Source organism: Lipophrys pholis (genome assembly GCF_963383615.2).
Source record: "Lipophrys pholis genome assembly, chromosome: 8".
In the NCBI taxonomy this organism is placed as follows: domain Eukaryota; kingdom Metazoa; phylum Chordata; class Actinopteri; order Blenniiformes; family Blenniidae; genus Lipophrys; species Lipophrys pholis.
This window is the reverse complement of record NC_137630.1, coordinates 11497564-11518426: the sequence shown is the minus strand read 5'-3', so window position 1 is coordinate 11518426 and position 20863 is coordinate 11497564. Positions and strand designations below refer to the sequence as shown.

Below are 20863 nucleotides of genomic sequence, written 5' to 3'. Positions count from 1 at the left end.
ATTATGAGTCAAGAAAGACAGGGAAACAAATGCAAACCTCAAAGAGTGAAGAACTGGCCCACAAATAAAAAGACAGTTAAATAATCATATCAGAAGCAGCAGCAAGTTCATTATATTACATTTCTTTTCCTACGCAGGTATTTTAAAAGCCAAATGAGTAAAATGTGAACAACATTCCACAAAAATCTGTCACAATCATAGAAGACAGGAACCTGATTTTTCTTATTTAAACATTTTATTTTCACAAATAACTTATCATTTACAGTAGTTATTTCCTATCTTCTTACAAGCCAGTCTTTTTGGTTATTTGAGTTATTTGTACAGTCAAAGAGCGATTTGAAGAGGAAATGTGTTCAATGACAATGTAAGGAAATCATATCAGAAAGGTTAAGAAATTTAAATTTAATGTAAACCCATCGCTTTAAATGTTCACACAAAAATGTATGCAATGACATTACGCAGACAATATTAAATTCAAGACCATAATAGTTATACAACACTGAATACTAATACACTTGGAGCATTTATTTTCCACTTGCTTCGAAAACTGAAGGGAAAACAATTATAGAACTATTGTTTGTGCTGATGTCTGTATATCATCAGTTTGTCCTCAGGCAACAACAAAAAAAGTCATAAATACCAACTTCACTTCCATAAGATGGAATTTGCTTGTTTTTAACCAGCTCAGATGATACTATGTGGTATTTGGCACTACATAAAGAAAGTTGACATGAATAAAGTTGAATGGTGCTATTGGGATTTTTTTTCCACATGTCATTTTGGAAACATATTTGCAAATATAAAGGCAAACACTTTGTTAAAAAGACATCGTCAACTCACTAAAGCAACTTTTTGTGCAGTGTTTCTTTCCATTATTTTGTTTAGTTTTTATATTTCCACATTCTTAGTTTGACACAGCTCCATCTTTATTCAGACTATGTCACACAAAGTCACCCAGCCCGTTTTAAACCAGAAGCTGGGGAAAAGCGGGCCTGTGAACTGTGCCTGGAAGGTGTGTATGAGGGTCAGTTGATCTGACGAGGCGCCGTAGTAACTCAGAGTCCCAGCTTTCCAATCCAGGTACACGGCTATCTTTTGGTGACATGGCATATGAATGTGTGTTGATTCCTTCCCATGACTGGCAATGAATCCAGTGAACTTCTGTCCATCCTTTCCCATGAAGCCAGATCTGCAACAAATCAGACTCCAGGACTGCTCATTGCAGCCCAGACCCCCTGCACTGCTCAAATCTCTGCCGATTTCATTATATGCCACAGCAATGCCGACCATCCCGTCCCATTCCACCTCCCAGTAGCCAAGATCTTCCAGGCCTTCTTCACAAAATACCTGGGTCCTCTTAAACTTCGGCGACTTCGCTTCACATTTAGGACTGGCCACTTTCTGTTCCACGAACGCCGCAGTTTTAATTTTCCTGTTTTTATCTTTATCTAACAGGACTAGCCTTCTGCCCATTGTGTTTTTACAAAACTTCAGAAGTGCATCATCTGGAATAGAAAAAAAGAGAAAAAGGCTTTTGTTATAATTCTAAAAACCACATAAAGAATAAACCTATTTTTGAAAATATCAAAAACACCTGACCGATAGAGAAAACAGCAAAGAAAAAGTTTTACCACAGCACTAAAACCACAAGCAAAATGATATCTCTGATCTGAGGAGATAAAGATATTGAATCAGTTTCAAAAATAGACTTACACTTCTTTATCCCTGGCTTCAAGCGATGTTCTCCAGCATAGTCCAGACTATAAAATAAAAATAGCAGATATTAGATGTTTGTTAATAGCACAGGTCAAGGTAGGGAAATGAAACAGTGCAACTCCAACAACCATATAAAATACCATGAGATGGAGGGGCCACTAGGGGCGCATACCAAGATGGCAGCATAGAGCGGAGCTCCCAAGTCGATTAGGTGAATTATCCCCCAAAACTTAGAAAAAACTTGAAAAACACGAATATTTGATCAACACGAAATGAGCGGGGGACGAGGAAAGAAAGGTTCAAGGAAGAAAACCATGTCCAATGACCCAGAAGAAACCGACCACGAGGTCGAACCAATGGAAGGGGAAAACGTGAGTGTCGAACAGCCTCATTTATTAATGGAGAGTCTCGGTGTTATTACAACAGAAATACGAAACTTGAAGAAAGAGCTGAAAGAGGACCTTACGAAATTCGGAGATGACTTCAAAGCAGAAGTCAGACGAGAATTCGCCGGGTTCAAAGAGGAAATTAATAAAAAAAAATTGAACGAAACGCCGAAGAAATTAAACAGCAGTGGAAGGATATTGACGAGATGCAGGAGCGGGTGACTGAGTCGGAAGAGTGGAGCGTGGAGGCGAAATGTGCAATCCTCACGTTATTACAACAACAAAAGAAACTACAGGAAAAGTTGACCGAGGTGGAGGGACACGGAAGACGCTGCAACTTGAGGATTTATAATGTCGCTGAAAGGGACGGTGAATCCGTCAAATTCAACGAGCGCACAGAAGCTTTGGCAAAAAACCACCAGCTGGGACGTCTCCGAGATCTATTGTGGTCAATTTCCTGAAATACGAGACAAAAGAGGATATTCTGGCCAAAGCATGGAAAAAGAATACTGAAATCGACGGGAGACGCATATTTTTTGATCACGATTATCCGACGGAGGTGATGAAGAAACGCAAATCATACGCAGCGTTTAAAAAGATCCTCCACGGAAAGAAGATCCGCTTCCAAACACCGCTGGACAAGATGAGGGTCCACTGGCCGGAAGGACCAAAGACATATAACAACGCCGAGGACGTGCTACAAGACATGAGGAAGCGAGGGATGGAGACACCTGAAAGACGTGATGGCGCGGCAAACATCGGAGCGCCGCTCGAGGAGCGCCTGCAGAAGGCGCTTCAATGGCGACGCGTCGGAGAGAAACGGGGTCAGAGCGGATCCGCTGCGGCATTAGAGGATCTGAGTCAGGACGCGGGAAACCGAGCAAAGGAAAGACTACAAGAGTTTAAAAGATAAAGCAGTGATATCTGCCTGGTAAACAGAGAAAAGGTTTGGTTTCTTTTCTCTTGTTTGTGTTTTATTCACTGAACCTTTTGTGTTTTGGACAATAATCGACAGAGAGAGTTACTAAATTAATAACTGTTGGACTTATCTGGTGACATGGGAAGACCTACATCAGGTCTTCCCCCGAACACTAGGGGGGGCCCTTTTTTGTTTACAGAAGGTTATCCCCCACTCCTACCAACGGGGAGATGGGGTCGGTGTTGTGAGCGGCCCCTGTTTGCTGTGGAGTTCAGGTTTTGTGTTTGCCCTTTTTGTGTTCTCAGGGCTGTGTTTTTTGACATTGTTGATAATGTTTCAGTTGAGGGGCTGAGGATCAGTTCAAGGGATTCAAATGATGCAACATAGAGATATAAAGGTGGTGTCATTAAATGTTAACGGCTTGAAGAATGTAAAAAAAAAGAGATAAAACTCTAACCAAGCTCAGAAAGGAAAAGATGCAGGTCCTTTTCCTTCAGGAGACACATTTGTCACGGGAGGAGCATGCTAAATTTAAAAAGTTAGGCTATAAGAACTCGTTTGCCAGCTCATTTGGAGAAAATCATAGAAGAGGAGTGGCAATATTGATTTCTAACGCTCTGGGGTTTGAGATGATCAAAGAAATAAACGACAAGGAAGGGAGATATGTCATGGTCAAGGGTACTCTGGAAAACGAACTGGTTACACTGTTTAATGTGTATGCGCCCCCAGAATGTGGGAAAAAATTTTATAAAACAATATTCGATCTTTTGAACTCAGAAACAGAAGGGACATTGATATGTGGAGGGGATTTTAATGTGGTACTGGATTATAGGTTGGATACGACAAGTACAAAAGGAAGCAAAAAGAAAATTAGTAGTTATGTAAACATGTTAGTGTCAGAGATGGACATGTTGGATGTATGGAGGGAACTCCACCCACTTGATCGAGATTATACCCACTATTCAGTCCCTCATGCGATGTACTCCAGGATTGATTATTTCTTGTTGAATAAGAGTGACATACACAGAATAAAGGAGTGTCGGATAGGGGTAGCTGATATATCAGATCACAGTGCAGTTTATCTAAAAATTAATTTGAATAATAAGAGGAAAAATACAATATGGAGACTCAACGAAGGTATTCTAAACAACAAGGGGCTGATTACAGAATTGAAGGGAGAAATTATGAGATACAGAGAAGAAAATGATAATGGGGAAGTAGATCTGATAATTTTATGGGACGCCCTGAAGGCCGTGATGAGAGGGAAGCTGATATCATACACAGCTTTTGCCAAAAAAAGATTAGAGATGTATCAAAAGCAAATTGGTAAATTAAAAGAATTGGAACAGCAACATAAACAGTCAAAGGACTCAGAGGTATATACTCAGATTCAGGAAGTAAGGAAAGAAATAGATGATATACTGTTAGAAGAGGTGGAAAGGAAGGCAAGATTTTGTAAACAAACATACTATGAGGGAGGAGCAAGAGCCACAAAAAACATTGCCAGACGTATAAGGAAACAGCAAGCCTCAACAAACGTACATAAAATAAGGGACCCCATCACAAATGTAACTCTATATAAACCGGAAGAAATAGAGAAGGCTTTTGAGGAATATTATAGTAAACTGTATTCACGGCGTGCTTCTGTAGGAGGAGAACATCTGACAGAGTTCTTAGAAGGATTGGATTTGCCATCTATAGGCGCAAAACAAAATAAGATGCTGACCACAGAAATCACACTAAAAGAGATAGAAGAAGCAATTAGCCGGGCAAAACCGGGGAAATCACCTGGAGCAGATAGATTTGGGGCCTCATTTTATAAAACCTTCAAGGGGGAGTTATGTCAATATTTATGTGACTCATTCAATTGTACCCTCAGGTCAGGTAAGATCCCTCCCTCATGGAAGGAGACCATCATCTCCATAATCCCAAAGGAGGGCAAGGATAGAGAATGCTGCAGTAACTACAGACCCATATCACTCAGCCTGACAAAACAATTCAGATTAGAGAGGGGGACTAGCACTAGCAATACCATGATTTTTCAGACTTCCTCCAAGTCCCAGCTCTAAGTCAAATGACTCTATTTACAAATGAAAGGACATTACCTGAGGATCAGCAGGGGAGTGAAAATGAGAATCTGACTTGCGCATTGGAATTTTTCACACCTTGGATGTTTTGGAGTGTTTGGGGATGGGCAAAGCTCAGAGCTTCTTTTAGCACACTCAATAAATCTCAGCAATAAATTGTAGAATATTTGCGTGTGTGATAACCTATAATGCAGGGCTATTCAATTAATTTGGAATCGGGGCCAGTTCATGAAACTGATGAAAAGTAAGGGGCCGGACAAAATGAGTAATTACAGTAACAAATAAAGAAAAAATTACAACATATTGAAGAAATCAATGTATTGTATTTTGCAAGTATTTAACAATGTACTTTGTGCTACACTGACACATACTGCCATTGTGACACTTAAATTGCTTGTTTAAATATTAAAAAATCTGACCAGGCGAGCAATATCCAGGCCATATTAACAGGCAATTAGAGAAAAACAATTAACCAACAGTAAACATCACTTTCTTGAACATAACTGTACCAACACAACTTTACAGGTCGCTATCCTCAATATTTATGATTCCAGTCATTTGATTAACAGGCAACATCAAATGTATCTCCACCAAAAATAACAACAAAAGTAACAAAGTGCAAAATAAAGAGAACTGCAGCAACACAGCAGTGCATGGTATTTCAAACTGAAGCACCAAATCAGTCATTTAGAATTTAATTAATCAAACAGGCAAACAACCTCCTAGTGCACCAACAAATCCAAAACAAAAGTGCATAGTATGCCTCCAAATATAATTATAACAAAATAAAAGTGCAAGATACTTTATCAAGACAAAATGATTCAAATAACATATAACCATCATCTATTTGAAGACAGAATAATCACTGTGACCGTCCCTCAGTTGGCCTCTCTACAATGCCAGTGTTCAGCAGTTCCTCTGCTGAGGGCTTTTCACTACATTTTCTTTGATGGAATTGCATCAGACACCCCAAATTTCAGTCCAGCTGAGCCAAACAGTAAACATAAAACAATACTCATTGCTTGCTTGACTGATCACTTACATACAACACGAAAAGATTTGCCATCTAATGGGAAAAATGGCATTATTTTGACCTCGCAAGACCAGTGAAGTCAGGTGTATAGGTTGTCAAGGCAATGCGCAGGCAGTTTTGCAGATGCTGGTCAGTAAGGGACATGCGGTCATGAGTTATAATTGCATTCATATGTGAGAATGACGACTCACAAGTGTATGTTGAACCAAACATTGTCAAAAGAAAAAGTGCAAGATCCCTTGAGTGTGGAAATTTCTCTTGGCTGACTTCACAGGTCCAGAATTTTTCAAAACCTGCCTTCTGAAATGACTGTTGCAAGTCATCTGATGACTGAATGTCAATGAGTTCCAGTTGTAAAGACGCCTCATCCAATGATGATACCAGCTCCGTTCCTCTCAATGCAAAGTCTGACTCCACATTCACACAGAAAGGGTCCTTCACAAATCTCATAACTTCAGTGGCGATGTTGAAGTCATCAAACCTACTGGCAAAGTTGCTTTTCAATGACTCTATAAATCCTGACATCACCTTGGTAATTTTCAGACCAGATTTCCTCAATGTGGGGAAGTGAAGCATCCTCCCAGGACAAAGATCAGCAGAGAAGAGGGAGAGCTTTCTTTGGAATGCATGAAGTTTCTCAACAAGCTCTGCTACTGTCTTCTCTCTGCCCTGCAGCTCCATGTTTAGTTGGTTCAAATGATGGAAAATGTCGCTCAGAAAGCAAACAGCCGCATTAAACTCCTCATTTTCCATCAGAGACAGAAACTTGCCAGCTTTTTGTAATGTTGAAGTTCGCAGAAACATCAGAATATCCTCCCTTAGTTCACAGAAACGTTTCAATGCATTACCTTTGCTCAGCCATCTAATGTCATTGTGAACAAGCAGGTTGGCCTGCTATAATGTGTCCCAGGAATAACTACAGTCTGAGGTCTAAAGACTTGTTTTTACACACAGTTCCGACCATCCATTATAAACTGGGCAAAAAAGCCTTTATGTATTCTGCTCCATGTTTATGGAATGCTGTACAGAAAAAAATTAAAAACTCACAGTTTGTCATGTTGGGCGAGTTTAGGGCCGTTTTACAGCACATGGAAACACAAACCTAACCTTGTTCTTGTTTTAGCTAACGTATATTTAAGTATTTGGTGGCTTTTATAGTTTTGTCTTTCTCTGCGACTGTACTTTTTATTGTTTCCATCTATTTGTCTTTTGTGCTATTTATTTGTTTTAAGAATATTTTTGTATTTAGAATTAATATAAGACACAGCAAACTTTTTTATGTACTAAAAGAGGTGCGTAATCTCAATGTGGTTCTCCTGATTTCAATAAATATGCATGTACACATGTGCATTTCAATACCTGGCTCCCCCTCCTGTGGTGCACCAGTATTAGCCTTGTTTACATGACAAACAGCTGAGGGTGAGGTGTTAGCTGAAAGTCTGTGAGTCAATTGACTGTTCTTTGGTATCTAGAGGAAGAAAAGTCAAATGACTTCTACATGGTATTGTGAGTGCTAGACAGGGATGTAGTCTCTCTCCGACTCTTTTTGCACTGTTTATGGAGCCACTGGCCCAGATGATCAGGCAGCAGGACGGAGTAGAAGGAGTGAGATTAGGAGGGGTAGAACATAAAATAGGATTGTTTGCCGACGATATATTGTTTTTCTTAAAGCACCCTGACAAAAGTTTTCCGAAAGCAATGAGACTATTGGAATGTTATGGTGGATATTCAGGATTCACAATTAATGTTAAAAAAACACAGATTTTGACGATAAATTACTCGGCATCGCAAGAACTAAAGGATGTATATAAGCTCAAATGGGATGCTAAAATAATAAAATACCTGGGAGTCAACATTACGAACAGAATAGACAAGCTATATGAAGCAAATTACACAAAAGTGAACCATGATATTAGGAGGGACCTGGACATATGGTCGGCTATTTGTTTGGATTTCAGCTCAAGAATAGAGATAATTAAGTTTAACATTTTACCAAGACTTCTGTACCTGTTTCAATCTCTGCCGGTGAAAATCCCACAAAAACAGTTCATGGAATGGGATAAGTGGATATCAAGGTTCATATGGGGAGGGAAGAAACCTAGGATTCGTTATAAAACCCTGCAGCTGCCTAAAGAGAAAGGAGGTCTTGCTTTGCCAAACCTGAAAGAATATTTCTATGCAGCACAAATCCAACCTCTGGTGTTTTGGTGCAACAATGCTTTTGTCGCAAGATGGAAAGATATAGAACTGGGCACAATGGACATAGAGGTACGGAACTTAATAGCAGACAAAGGACTGTTGAGAAAACTGGATAATAGACTGGATATAATAACTAAAACTACAGTAGAAATTTGGAATGTAGTGGTGGAAAAGTATAAATTGGAGGAGGAGATAAAGACGCTGAGTTGGTTTGCATTTGACCACAGGTTTAAACCAGGGACGATTGATAGAGGATTTGAGCAATGGGCAAACAAAGGAATCACAGCAATATGCACCATAATGGAATGGGGGAAGCTGCAGGGTTTTGAGAGACTCAAGGAAAAATTTGGACTAAAGGAAAATGAACGCTATCGATATCGACAACTAAAACACTATTTCGAGAAGGAGATTAAGATTGACAGAGATAATGGAATAGTGGAGATATTCCAGAAAGCTTATGAAGGGAAAAAGTGTAGAGTGATCTCAGCTTTATACCAAAACCTGGTGTCAAATAGGGACGATTCCTCTCTATATATTAAAGAAAAATGGGAAAGAGAGCTAAATGAACAAATAACAGAAGAAGAATGGTTTGTTATGTGTAAATCACAGTGCACGGCCACGAGCTCCAGGGTTTGGCGGGAATTTAGCTGGAAAAATATTGTTAGATTTTTCATAACTCCAAAAATAAGGACAAAAGTGGTGTCGGCACAACAGCCATGTTGGAGATTGTGCGGTCACTTTGATGCAGATCACACACACATATTTTGGTCCTGTCACAAATTACAGGTGTATTGGGAACAAATATGGCAGAGTTTACAAAAAGTAATCGGATATCAGTTCCCCAAAACTTGTAAGATGCTGTATTTGGGAAACATACCTCATGTGATACAAAGAGAAGACGTATATCTGTTTAAGATATTACTAACAGCAAGCAAGGAAGTGATTACCAGATTGTGGTACAAAGTGGAGCCGCCGACCCGGGAGCGGTGGTTACGTGTTGCTGAAGAAATATTTGTAATGGAGAGACTCACTCACAAACTAAGATTACAGGAGTCTCAATTTGAAGAAAAGTGGGAAAAATGGACTGACTTCAGGAGGACAGAAGAGGACACCGCCGCCACTGGACAATAGAGACTTTGGTTGATGAAAGATGGATAGATTTTGTATATTTGTTTTGCCCTGACACTGTAACTGTGAAAACTGAAAAAATTTCAATAAAAATTAAGTTTAAAAAAATATATATATATACCATGAGATACTTTTTAATGTTATACCACAGTTATAACTTACTTAGGGATCAACATCTACCCCAAGCGATCAGAATTCATAAACTCCACAGTCAGAACACTGATGTGATGGTTTATAATACACCCAGCCAAAAACTGAAGCAACATTCACGCATGAGGGGGTGAATATAAGACATCATAGTCCACAAATCTTTATATTTAAGGTTCTTTTTTTTAAATGGAAAACAAATTACACAGATGCATTGTTATACTGAAAGTTGACTCCTATGAACTACATCTAATTCGCGTATTGTTAATCAACTCAAAAGCTACAGTCTGAAGTTCACATACTGATTTCTGAACAAAGAATCAGTATTTCAATCGATGAACAACCATGTAAATTTAGTATTAATCCATTTTGGTGACTTCAGGTACCTGTAGTAAAATTAAGTTTAATGTTTCTGAATGCCCAAAACGTTACTACATTAGAGATGTTGCCTCAGTATCACCAACACTAATAGTACTAGCAATGACGCTGTATGTTTGAAAATGTGCAAACACACTAGCATCTCAACTTACCACAGTTTCATACTTGGATCCGCAAACAGAGCACTGAGCTCTTTCACTCCACTTTCTCCAGGGTGATTGTAACTCAGATCCAGCTCTTTCAGGTGGGAATCCGAGTTCTCCTTGAGCGCTGACGCCAGGTAGGAGCAGCCTTTCTCTGTCACCTGACAACCAGCCAACCTACAGAGCACAAAGAAATGTAGTCACTCCAATAGGTTCTGCAATGAAAATCAATTCAGCTTGTAATCACATTTTCTTTTCATATGTGCCAGGAGACTGCAGACCAAACCCTACGGGCTCCTCTGAGAGCTGTGGCTTCTCTGGAGTTATGCATCCTGCTCACTGGTTGATAAACACTTCTGCACATCAGCAGAGTAGACGTATGTGGACTTTGATCTTCCATGACTTCCATGTTCACACCCCCAAAATAAATAAATCAATAAATACACCAAAAAAGGTGTATCATATGGTTCTAACTAACATATATGCCTGACAAAAGATTCTGTCTCAGTCATCATCATAGGCGCCACGTCCTTTGTTGTATTACTGTGCAACTTGCTCACATGAAGCGAATAATAAATGCATTCCACACTTACTTGAGACGTTTCAGTTTGCAGTGTTTACTTTTGAGCCCTTCAGCAAGTTGCTGTACACCTGCGTCCTTCAAGTCATTATGACTCATGTCGAGAGCAGTGAGATTCGACAATGCAGAGCTGAGGACTGAGGTTGTCAGACCACTGCAGGATTTTTCAGTGAGGTCACACCAACTAAGTCTGTTTAAAAGAAAAAAAAGAAAAAATCAGAAGCACTTTGGCACTTATGGACTGTGAAAAGAGGAAACAAAACATTAAGGATGAAGCCATTTTGCAAAAACAGTATGCAAAATATATCAGGCAGAATCATTCCTAAACTACCTTTAATAATGGCACGTCGTGATCTGAGAGAAAGAATATTTTTGCGGCTCACTTCTGAGATCGCCACAGCAGAGCATGTGATCTGCATGTTGTATTTGGCTTTTATAAATGGACTTCCTGACAGAAACCTCCAGTAAGCAGCTGGAGCCTTGCTCAGTTAGCCACACTGGTGACCTGTCAGTATTAACATTCAATGCAAGCGTCCTGATCCGGTTTAATCCCAAACCTGTAGGTAAATACTGCCATTTATCTCATTGCTCATGATCTCATCTATGTTTTGTATTGTTTTTTATTAGGTTACATTGTCAGTGACAAATATAGGGCAGATCGATCCAAATATCGATAATATTGATACATACGTTGGTATCGATATCGAATGATACCAGTGCAATAAGATCGATACTTAATTTTAGTTTCTCTGCCGTTTTTGCCTGCTTTACATGCCGAGCATGTCACTTTAAATGACAAGTGCATTGTGGGAAGTGGAGTTGTAGTATGTTTTGATTTTGGGGAGTGTAGTTGTTGTTGTCCCACTGTTTTCTCCGCTGTTTTACTGCAGGTGTGTGTGAAGTGACTGTGCGAGTCAGCCGGGTGTTAAAAAGAGGAATAAACGGACACAATTCTACAACCACTAGCGTCTTTCCTCCTCCCTCCATCACCTCCACCTTCCCTCCTCCCTCCATCAACCCCACCTTCCCTCCTCCCTCCATCAACCCCACCTTCCCTCCTCCCTCCATCAACTCCAGATCCCTTCCTCCCTCCATAAACTCCAACTTCCCTCCTCCCTCCATCAACTCTACCTTCCCCCTCCCTCCATAAACTCCACCTTCCCTCCATCAACTTAGCGTTGAATATTAAAAAGTATCGGTATCTGATTGGTATCGGCGATACTGGCCCTGTATTTACTTGGTATTGCATCGATACCAAATCTTGGAGTATCGTACACCACTATTATGCAAAGCTTAATGGTGTACTTACCACGTGGGGACTTGCTTATATAATCTGATTCAGCTGGATTATTGTGGCTTCAATGGCAGAAAAAGCTTGAGCAGCCCTGATATATAGGTGTCAAAAACGTGTGGAGCATATTGTTTTGTGTAAGACTGGTTCATTGGTTCATTTCATTTTACACATCCTGATATCTGTGGCAAAGCCCAGTCATGAAACATAGTAAAACAATAAAACAGTATTTTCAGAAGTAATGACTTTCAAAAGTACTTACAGTGTAGTTTCAGAAACTTTGACCACCGGCAGCATTCCCAGGAGCACCATTTCTGATTTCACGTAGTTTTTCAGATCGAACACCTCAAGATTTGCGTCTGATGTCAGCAAGACAAACGTAAGAGCTGACCACTCGGAGGGGGAGAAGTTTTCAAAGTTCTGTGTTTCCAGAGACTTTTTGACTTCCTCAACAAGTGAGTCATCATTCAGCTCAATCAAACAGTGGAAGAGATTCTGACTTTTTTCTGCATCACCAACTTCTCTGATCTTCTTTTTGATGTGCTCAACGGTTTCCTGGTATGCCTTCTTTTTGTTTTCAGGTGTTTTCAGCAGCTCCCGCAGTAGATTCTGATGAGTCTCCAGAGAAAGACCGAGCAGGAAGCGGAGGAACAGATCCCAGTCTCCATTTTTGCTTTCCAGAGCTTTGTCCACTGCTTTTTTGTAGAAGTCTGATGTAGGTGAGTCTGAATTCCCAGTGGAGGGAGTGAACACATTTTCACCATTGTTAGTGAGTCTGTGAGACACGTACAAAGCTGCTGTGAACTCTTGAATGCTCAGATGGACAAAGCAGAACAATTCCTGCGGGTATAGCCCGCAGCTCTCTCGCTTGATTTGTGTGAATAACCCTGAAAGAACCGCAGCATTTTTAATGTTAATACCACGCTCACCAAGGTGTTCTGCAGTAAAGAGAAGATTTCCCTTCTCAAGCTCCTCAAAGGCCAGTTTTCCCAAAGCAAGGACTGTTTCTTTGTTTCTTGTATTCCAGCATGAATCGGCCTCAGGATTCTCACTGGTCTCAGTTTCTTCATATTTCACATTTGCTTGTTCGCACTGCTGCAGAAGGAAACGCGTGTACATGTAGGTCAAAGTTTTTGGCAGCGCATCTTTTTGGGGTTTTGTCATGATGTCCTCCATAACGTTTGAAGTGATCCAACAGAAAATAGGTATGTAACACATGATAAACAGGCTCCTGGATTTCTTCACTTCTGAGAAGACTTGTTCAGCCAACTCCTTCTTGGTAAATCTCTTCCTGAAGTACTCTTCCTTTTGCCTTTCATTGAATCCTCGCACCTCCGTAACTCGAGTCACCATGTCAGGAGGAATATTGTTTGATGCTGCAGGTCGAGATGTGATCCAGATTTTAGCTTCTGGAAGCAGTTTTCCCCGAATGAGGTTTGTCAGCAGAACATTCACTGAAGTTGTCTTTTTCACATCTGTACAATCGATATTGTCATTGAAATTGAGATCAAGGCGACATTCATCAAGGCCATCCAAGACGATCAGAATCTTGTGGTTGTCATAGTCGGTTATTTCTGAGTTCTTCATTGCTGGAAACAACTGATGAATCAGTTCCTCGAAACTGTGTTCTTGCTCTCTTCTCAAATTCAACTCCCGGAACGGAAGTAGAAAGGTGTAATCAATAGTTTCGTCTGCTGGACTCTCAGCCCAGTCCAGTACGTACTTCATTGATGCAAATGTCTTTCCTATGCCTGCCATTCCGATTGTCAGCACAGATTTGATGTGTTTGTTTCCAACAGATGTATTACTGAAGATGTCGGAGTATTTGATGGGCGTTTCTTCTCTCGCTGATCTTGCATCATCGACTTGTCTGACTTAGTGCTTTTTATTGACGTCTGCTCTGTCACCCTCTATGATGTACAGATCTGTGTAGATCTCATTTAGCAAAGCTGAGGTGTTTCCTCTGTCAGTCCCTTGAGGTACGTAGGTCAGCTGCCTCACCAGTTGAGATTTCAGGTTCCGTTTACTTGCAATGTGAGGTTTCTCTGTAAGGAATATTTCAAAAAATTTTTTTTACTGTGGGCTGAATTTGAACTAAGAAGTTCTGCTTTTTTGTGACTTTAGATATATATATACTGAAAATCATCTATCTCAACCACTCTTTCCGGTACATTTTCAAACGACTGTAAAAATCCCATGATGCATCAATTTATAGCATTAGCAATTATTATCTTACCTCGTATTTCTGTCTTCTTGTCAACACAGTGGGCCGGCAGCTTTTTAACCGCTGAAGGTTGAGATGTTATCCAAAGCTTGGCAGAAGGCAGCAGGTCTCCCCGGATGAGGTTTGTCAACAGCAAACCTACTGAGGTTGGCTTTCTGATATCATCCAAGATGGCTTCGTTGTCAAAATCAAGAGGAAGTCGAAAGGCATCCAATCCGTCCAATAGAAACACAAGTTTGAACTTTGAGTAGTCAGATATCACATATTTTTTGGTTTCCTCAAAGAGATTATTGAGAAGTTCCACCAAACTGACTGTTTTCGCTTCTCGCAAATCAAACTTTGACAAGTCAATCGGGAAAATGACTTCTACATCTTCAGTTTTGCTCCACCATTGTTTTCCATAGTCAAACAGACGAGAAATTATATGTTTCTCTTTTGCCCATGCTTCTATGAATTTCTGTACTTGGAGGGATTTTCCAATATTAGCTTCTCCTACTGTCAGCACAGTTCTGACTTTTCTGTCTTTTCCCTCTTTGAAGATATCAGATACAGTTACTGGTGTAACTGATTTTGTTGTGGTCTGTGCATCAGTGTTCCCGTCTTCAGTGACCTCAGTGCTGTGTTCCCTCAAGATGTGTTCTGTGTTTTTCTGGTTAGGATGATTATGGTCTTCAACTGGAGTGTACTCTCGACGGTATCGCTCTTTTAGCTTTAAAGCCAGGCCTTCTCTGCGCTTCGATGTCTCTGATAGGAAAAAAATATATAAACATATTACTAAACATTTGTCAGTGATCAAAATACATCATAAAAGTATTTTTCTTATTTTGTCTGCTAAAAATACTGAACTGAAATTCAATATCTTTTCAATGTTTTTTGAGCAATAAAGGCAACTATTCAGCCAAAACAGGAACACATAGTATAGATCCCAACTGTGAATATGCATTACATTTGCAGTGATTTAGCAGTTTCTCACCTCGACATTGTGTTTCTTTGTGGATGTGTTCAGGAGGAACCTTAACAGTTCCTGCAGGTTGAGAGATGATCCAGAGACGAGCATCGGGAAGCAGATTTCCTTTGATGAGGTTTGTTAGTAGGACATCTATTGAGGCTGATACTTTGATATCAGTAAGACAACTGTTTTCTTCAAAGGCAAGAGGACTTTTACATTTTTCCAAGTCATCAAGAATAAAAGCAAATTTACACTGAGAAATGTAATCTTTTCTTCCTTTCCATTTCTCATCAGTCAGAAAAGGACTTAGCAGGTCTTTCATACTTTGGATTTCTTCTGCTTTGGCTTTGAACTTGCTCAAACTGAGTGGGATGATCAAGTCAATACTCTTGTTGGAGTTTCCTTTTGCCCAGTCGACTATGAACTTCTTCGTCCAAAATGTTTTACCAACGCCAGCCACTCCCTTTGTTAGCACAGTTCGCACATCTTTTTTCTCTGCATTAACAAAAATGTTGTTGTAGGTTTGTGGTACATCCTTATTCCCAGACATCTCGTAAAGTTCGGAGTCCTCTTCCAACCCACGCAGTTCAATCTCATACTGATCCAAGAGTTTTTTCTTTGCCTCGTTTATGAGTCGTATCTTGGTGTCATCTAAATAGGGATCATAAAAAATGACATGATTCAGTGACTTTCAAGAACTCGTATACTGTGATGGAAATCATCTCACATCCTGGTATGAAATAGTGAAAGAAACATACTTCTAAGTATAACTTAAAATCTGCTGAGACAATAAATATCTTTGGTATTGAAACGGTCAGTATCATTGTACTGATCTTCACATCACTAAATATTAATTGTAAATATAGAAATGCAGTTCCCCCTTACAATCATTACTCATCATTAGTGTTGAAGGAGTTTCATACCTCGACATTCCATCGTTTTGTCAATATACTTTTTAGGAATCTTGTCGACTCCTGAAGGTTGGGAGATGATCCAGAGATGAGCCTTGGGGAGCAAGTTTCCCACGATGAGGTTTGTGAGCAGAACATCCATTGAGGCCCGTTCTTTGACATCTGCGAGTTTCTGGTTCTTTTTAAATCCAAGAGGAAGTTGACACTTTTCCAAGCCATCAAGAACAATAGCCAAGTTACAGTCGCAGAAGCTTATGTCACTTTGTTTGGTGTTGTTCAGGAAATGGTTTAGCAGATTCTCCATGGTTTCATCCTTATCTTTCATTTCATTCAGCTCATCAAAATGTAGAGGGACGATCAAGTCAATGTTTTTGTTGGAGTTTCCTTTTGCCCAGTCGACCATGACCTTCCTCGTCTGAAAGGTTTTACCATCACCGGCCCCTCCCTTTGTTAGCACAGTTCGTGCATTATCGCTCTTTGACTTTATAAATATTTCATCGTAAGACTGCATTGGCTTCAATTTTTTTTTGACTATATCATAGAGATTTGATTGCTCCTCTGTGTTACTGAGTACATCCTCATACTTTGCCAAGATGTGTTTTCTCCCATCGCTTCTTAGTCTTTGTCTGGGGCTGTCCGCTGAGAAAATAAAACAAAGATTATAAAGTGAAAAAAAGAAGTGAATCGAAATGTAATTGTACTTTGAATATTTTGTTGAAGAGTATTTGTTAACATTTTCAGTTGACCAATTAAAAGTTTGCAAGCTACATTTATATGTTAGTGTAGGCTAATGAAAGTTCTTCAAAGTCAGTCATTTAGATTTTTCAACAAACATGAGGACTACTGTTCTCTAACTTGAAATTCAATTCAACTATTGTATACCAACAAACAAACCAGTGCCCCAAAAAGTTGTAAAAGGACCTTAATTAAAGCCAAAACTGAGATAAACTCTGTTGGTGATACCTGTAGTAGGCATGTGGGCACAAATGTCAATAAACACAGAGCTCTCTGACTGTTTCCAAATGAAGAAACACTTTGTGTCTTGAGTCGACTCCCAGGGGAAACACAGACATTAGTCATGTGATGAGATGGCAAATACTGAGGTGTGAAGGCGATGTTTTTGAACTTAAGCCTTTTTGTAGTAATTTCAGGTATATCATTCATGTACTAAAGTGTTCCCATATGTATGGGAGAAAAGGGCAGTTTCTTTTCTCTGGTCAAACCAAAATGTTTATCCAAACACATCTCCAATAAAAGGCAAAATGTGCACCCGTCTTTTTAGTGCAAACCTGTAAAGTTGAGAGGGTCATCCTCTTTGGACTTCGACACTGGAGGGTCAGGCAGGCTGTCAAAAAGACATTGTGATAGATTTGACATAAGAGGAGTTTTCAAATGCAGCGAGATCATTTTAAAACATTTTACACATTTTGAGCTTCTGCGAAATGTGTTTGGTTGCTTTATTCAAGGGGAGGAAATAAAACAATTTCTAAGGGGAGGCATCATGGTTCAGAATAAATGTTGTATAATCTACCACATTATCAATTCTCTGAGCTCTTTACTTCTTACTTTGGGCGTTCATTTCACATCTCTCTTTCACCAGGGACTTCTACAAAACATTGCTGGGTGCAAATAAAGATGTTTTGTGAAACAAACCCAATGAGCCAATGAAAGAGCACAAAGAGGAAAACACTTCACGCTCAGAGATTAAACTTTATTATACTTTTTGCTTCCTTTGTCTACGCATGTAAATGTGTTTCTTCTTTAAATCTACAAAAATGTTCTTCGCTTGGCTTTTTCTTTCCTAAGGGTACGTTTACACTATGTTCACGGCCACAGCCCTGTTTCAGGCCACCGTGAACAAAACGGGATGAACGTGAGACAACGCAGGGGGACGAGATGGGCAAACGTAACAGGTCGTGATCGCCAAGCCAGATTTTTAAACTGCCAAAAAATTTGCCACGCCGGCCACAGTGTGGATGAGAAACTTAGTAGCTCATAGCAAAACGGGGTGAACGTCACAAAACGTGGCCGCACGTAATTTGCCATTATAGAACTTGGAGGCGGTCTGTAGTGGGACGGCAGGCTTACAGGAAGTGACGTTTAGTGCGCGTTCTATCACAGTTGTTTCACGGTTGCTTCATGTTTTATCATGTCGCGCCACGCGTGGTCACGGTTCTCACGGCGTAGTTACGTTGTATGGTAGCCATTTCATCACGTTCAAGCGCGGCTTATCCCGGTGTGTGACATTTTGTGGACCCGATGAGTTGCGTTCTACCCAGGTCTGCCACGGCGCGCACGGTCTGGGAGGAAGCCGGGCCCGGAGGGGAGTTTCATTCGAGTCTGAGCAATCAACGGCAGAACATCTTCTACAAGCTCTGCCACCGAAAAAGAAATCAAGAGGGATGTATGCACCCAGCAAAAGTCTCAGGATACAATGATTGCCTTCACTTTTGGTGGCCCTTTGGGGCATAAACGCACTTTCAAAATGGTCCGGCGTCCACATTTCATCCGTCGAAAGCCTTGACAGAACGTGAAAAACGTGCCACGCCTTCCTCAAAATTTCCCAAAATCTCACGCCGCACTACGTTTCGAGCAAACGGGGCGACCATGGCTGCCGTGAACATAGTGTAAACATACCCTAAATCTGGAGGTTTCCAAAAAAATAATTAAATTAATTTTTCTTCCTCAAGATTCTCCACACTATACCCCATAATGATAATGTTAATGTTTTCCAGACATTTTCACAGATTTGTCCCTGGAGACAATCCTGTCTCAGAGGACTACAGACAATTCCTTCACGCTGGGTTTGTGCTCTGATTGCACTGTCAACTATGGGACTTCATGTAGACGGTGTGTGTCTGTCCAAATCATGTCCAATCAACTTAACCTTCCACAGGTGAAGCACTGGGTGTTTTTTTATTCATTAATATCAGGCATGTGACGTCTGAAACAATTTGTGAAATCACATACATAACCAATATGTCAATACACACACATACACACATATAGGCATACACATACATGCCTCATACATCTGATTAACATGCCTGAAAAGGGGTAGGAAGAAGTAAACTTATCAAATCCTACCCCTTCTCACACATAACAGTTATAGTTCATAATAATTTTTCTGTATTAAGAATAGTCAGTATTAGTGTTGTCACGATACCAACATTTTGGTATCGATACCGATACCACCATGTAGTTCAATACTTTTCCAAATAAAAAGACAACACAAAAAATGTCATTAAATAAAGCCTGTCTTAAGTAGGGCCAATGTCTTTAAATGGTATGTTACTATGCAGTAATCTTTATAACAATAAATCCCATTCGCGATTGTTATTGTTCTGTTGTTGTGCCAGAGGTTGGAAAGAAACGCCATGATGTGCATGCTCACCTGCAGGCTGGTTGAGTGGCGTCACTGTGTAAAGGGTCTATTACAACATAAATGCCTCTTCAGGGTCTTACCTTGGTCCATCATGTCCTAAGTCAGGAGGTTTTTCTCTGGACCGGTCACTCCTCTGTGAATCAGTGCTGGATGCAGGTGCAGCTGATCTATATAGTCAAACCATAAAAGACAAAAGCACACAGGTGAAGATGGTCTATACAGTCAAAAAAATAAATGTTTTAAAAAAGGCAACGAAAAAACTAAGTGAAATTTTTTTACAACAAATTGAAAAATCTAAATCAACATTTAGATGTTGATGTTTAATGTAGTCACCTATTGTCACTTTTCACTTGTAAACAAACCTCTTTTACAGTGCAAACACCTCTATGTCCTACCTTGGCACATCGTTCCCTAAGTCAGGAGGTTTTTCTTTAGACCAGTCATTCCTCAGTGAATCATTGCTTGATGTGGGTGAAGGTGATCTATACAGTCATTCATTTCTTTACAGTATGTCATCTCCATTTGGTCAGAAAAGCCAAAGCGGACTATAAGTGGAAAATTAAGAACGATGACAACAGGTGACTGGTGTGTGTCGCTGGTACAGGAACAAACTTTTTTTTTTGGTTCGCTTTGAGTCACCAAAGCAGCATTCACTTTCTCCAGCCCTGCATCCATTGGCTCCAGCATCCGCCCACTCACTGGAAGAGCATGATGTGAACCTCAAAGGTTGTTGACCCACAAGGCGTACCCAGCTAGTGCTCAAAGTATGTACCCACCAGCTCGCCAAACATCTTTTTCAGCATTTTCAGCCTTTTCCGGGCCCAAGCAGTCATACCCCGACAACCTAAAACCTGCCACAATCATCCCGGTGAAAAGGAAGTCACCCACATTCAGCCACATTCATGTTACAGCCTTACTCCAAAAGAATGATTCAATTCATTTTTCTTCCTCAAGATTCTCCACACTATACCCCATAATGATAATGTTAATGTTTTCCGGACATTTTCACAGATTTGTCCCTGGAGACAATCCTGTCTCAGAGGACTACAGACAATTCCTTCACGCTGGGTTTGTGCTCTGATTGCACTGTCAACTATGGGACTTCATGTAGACGGTGTGTGTCTGTCCAAATCATGTCCAATCAACTTAACCTTCCACAGGTGAAGCACTGGGTGTTTTTTTATTCAATAATATCAGGCATGTGACGTCTGAAACAATTTGTGAAATCACATACATAACCAATATGTCAATACACACACATACACACATATAGGCATACACATACATGCCTCATACATCTGATTAACATGCCTGAAAAGGGGTAGGAAGAAGTAAACTTATCAAATCCTACCCCTTCTCGCACATAACAGTTATAGTTCATAATAAT

At 40.1% G+C, this 20863-nt stretch overlaps 1 protein-coding gene across 1 annotated transcript; it reads right to left on the bottom strand.

Moving 5' to 3' along the window:
* Positions 1-228: 228 nt before the first annotated feature.
* On the bottom strand, positions 229-19639 carry LOC308113433 (uncharacterized protein). The gene is given in 11 exon segments (XM_080469724.1): positions 229-1505; positions 1714-1760; positions 10146-10313; positions 10730-10906; positions 12270-13882; positions 13886-14052; positions 14244-14975; positions 15205-15831; positions 16104-16730; positions 17381-17436; positions 19557-19639. Coding segments are annotated over 9 exon segments (4605 nt in total). The 5' UTR covers positions 16603-16730; positions 17381-17436; positions 19557-19639; the 3' UTR covers positions 229-930.
* Positions 19640-20863: the final 1224 nt, after the last annotated feature.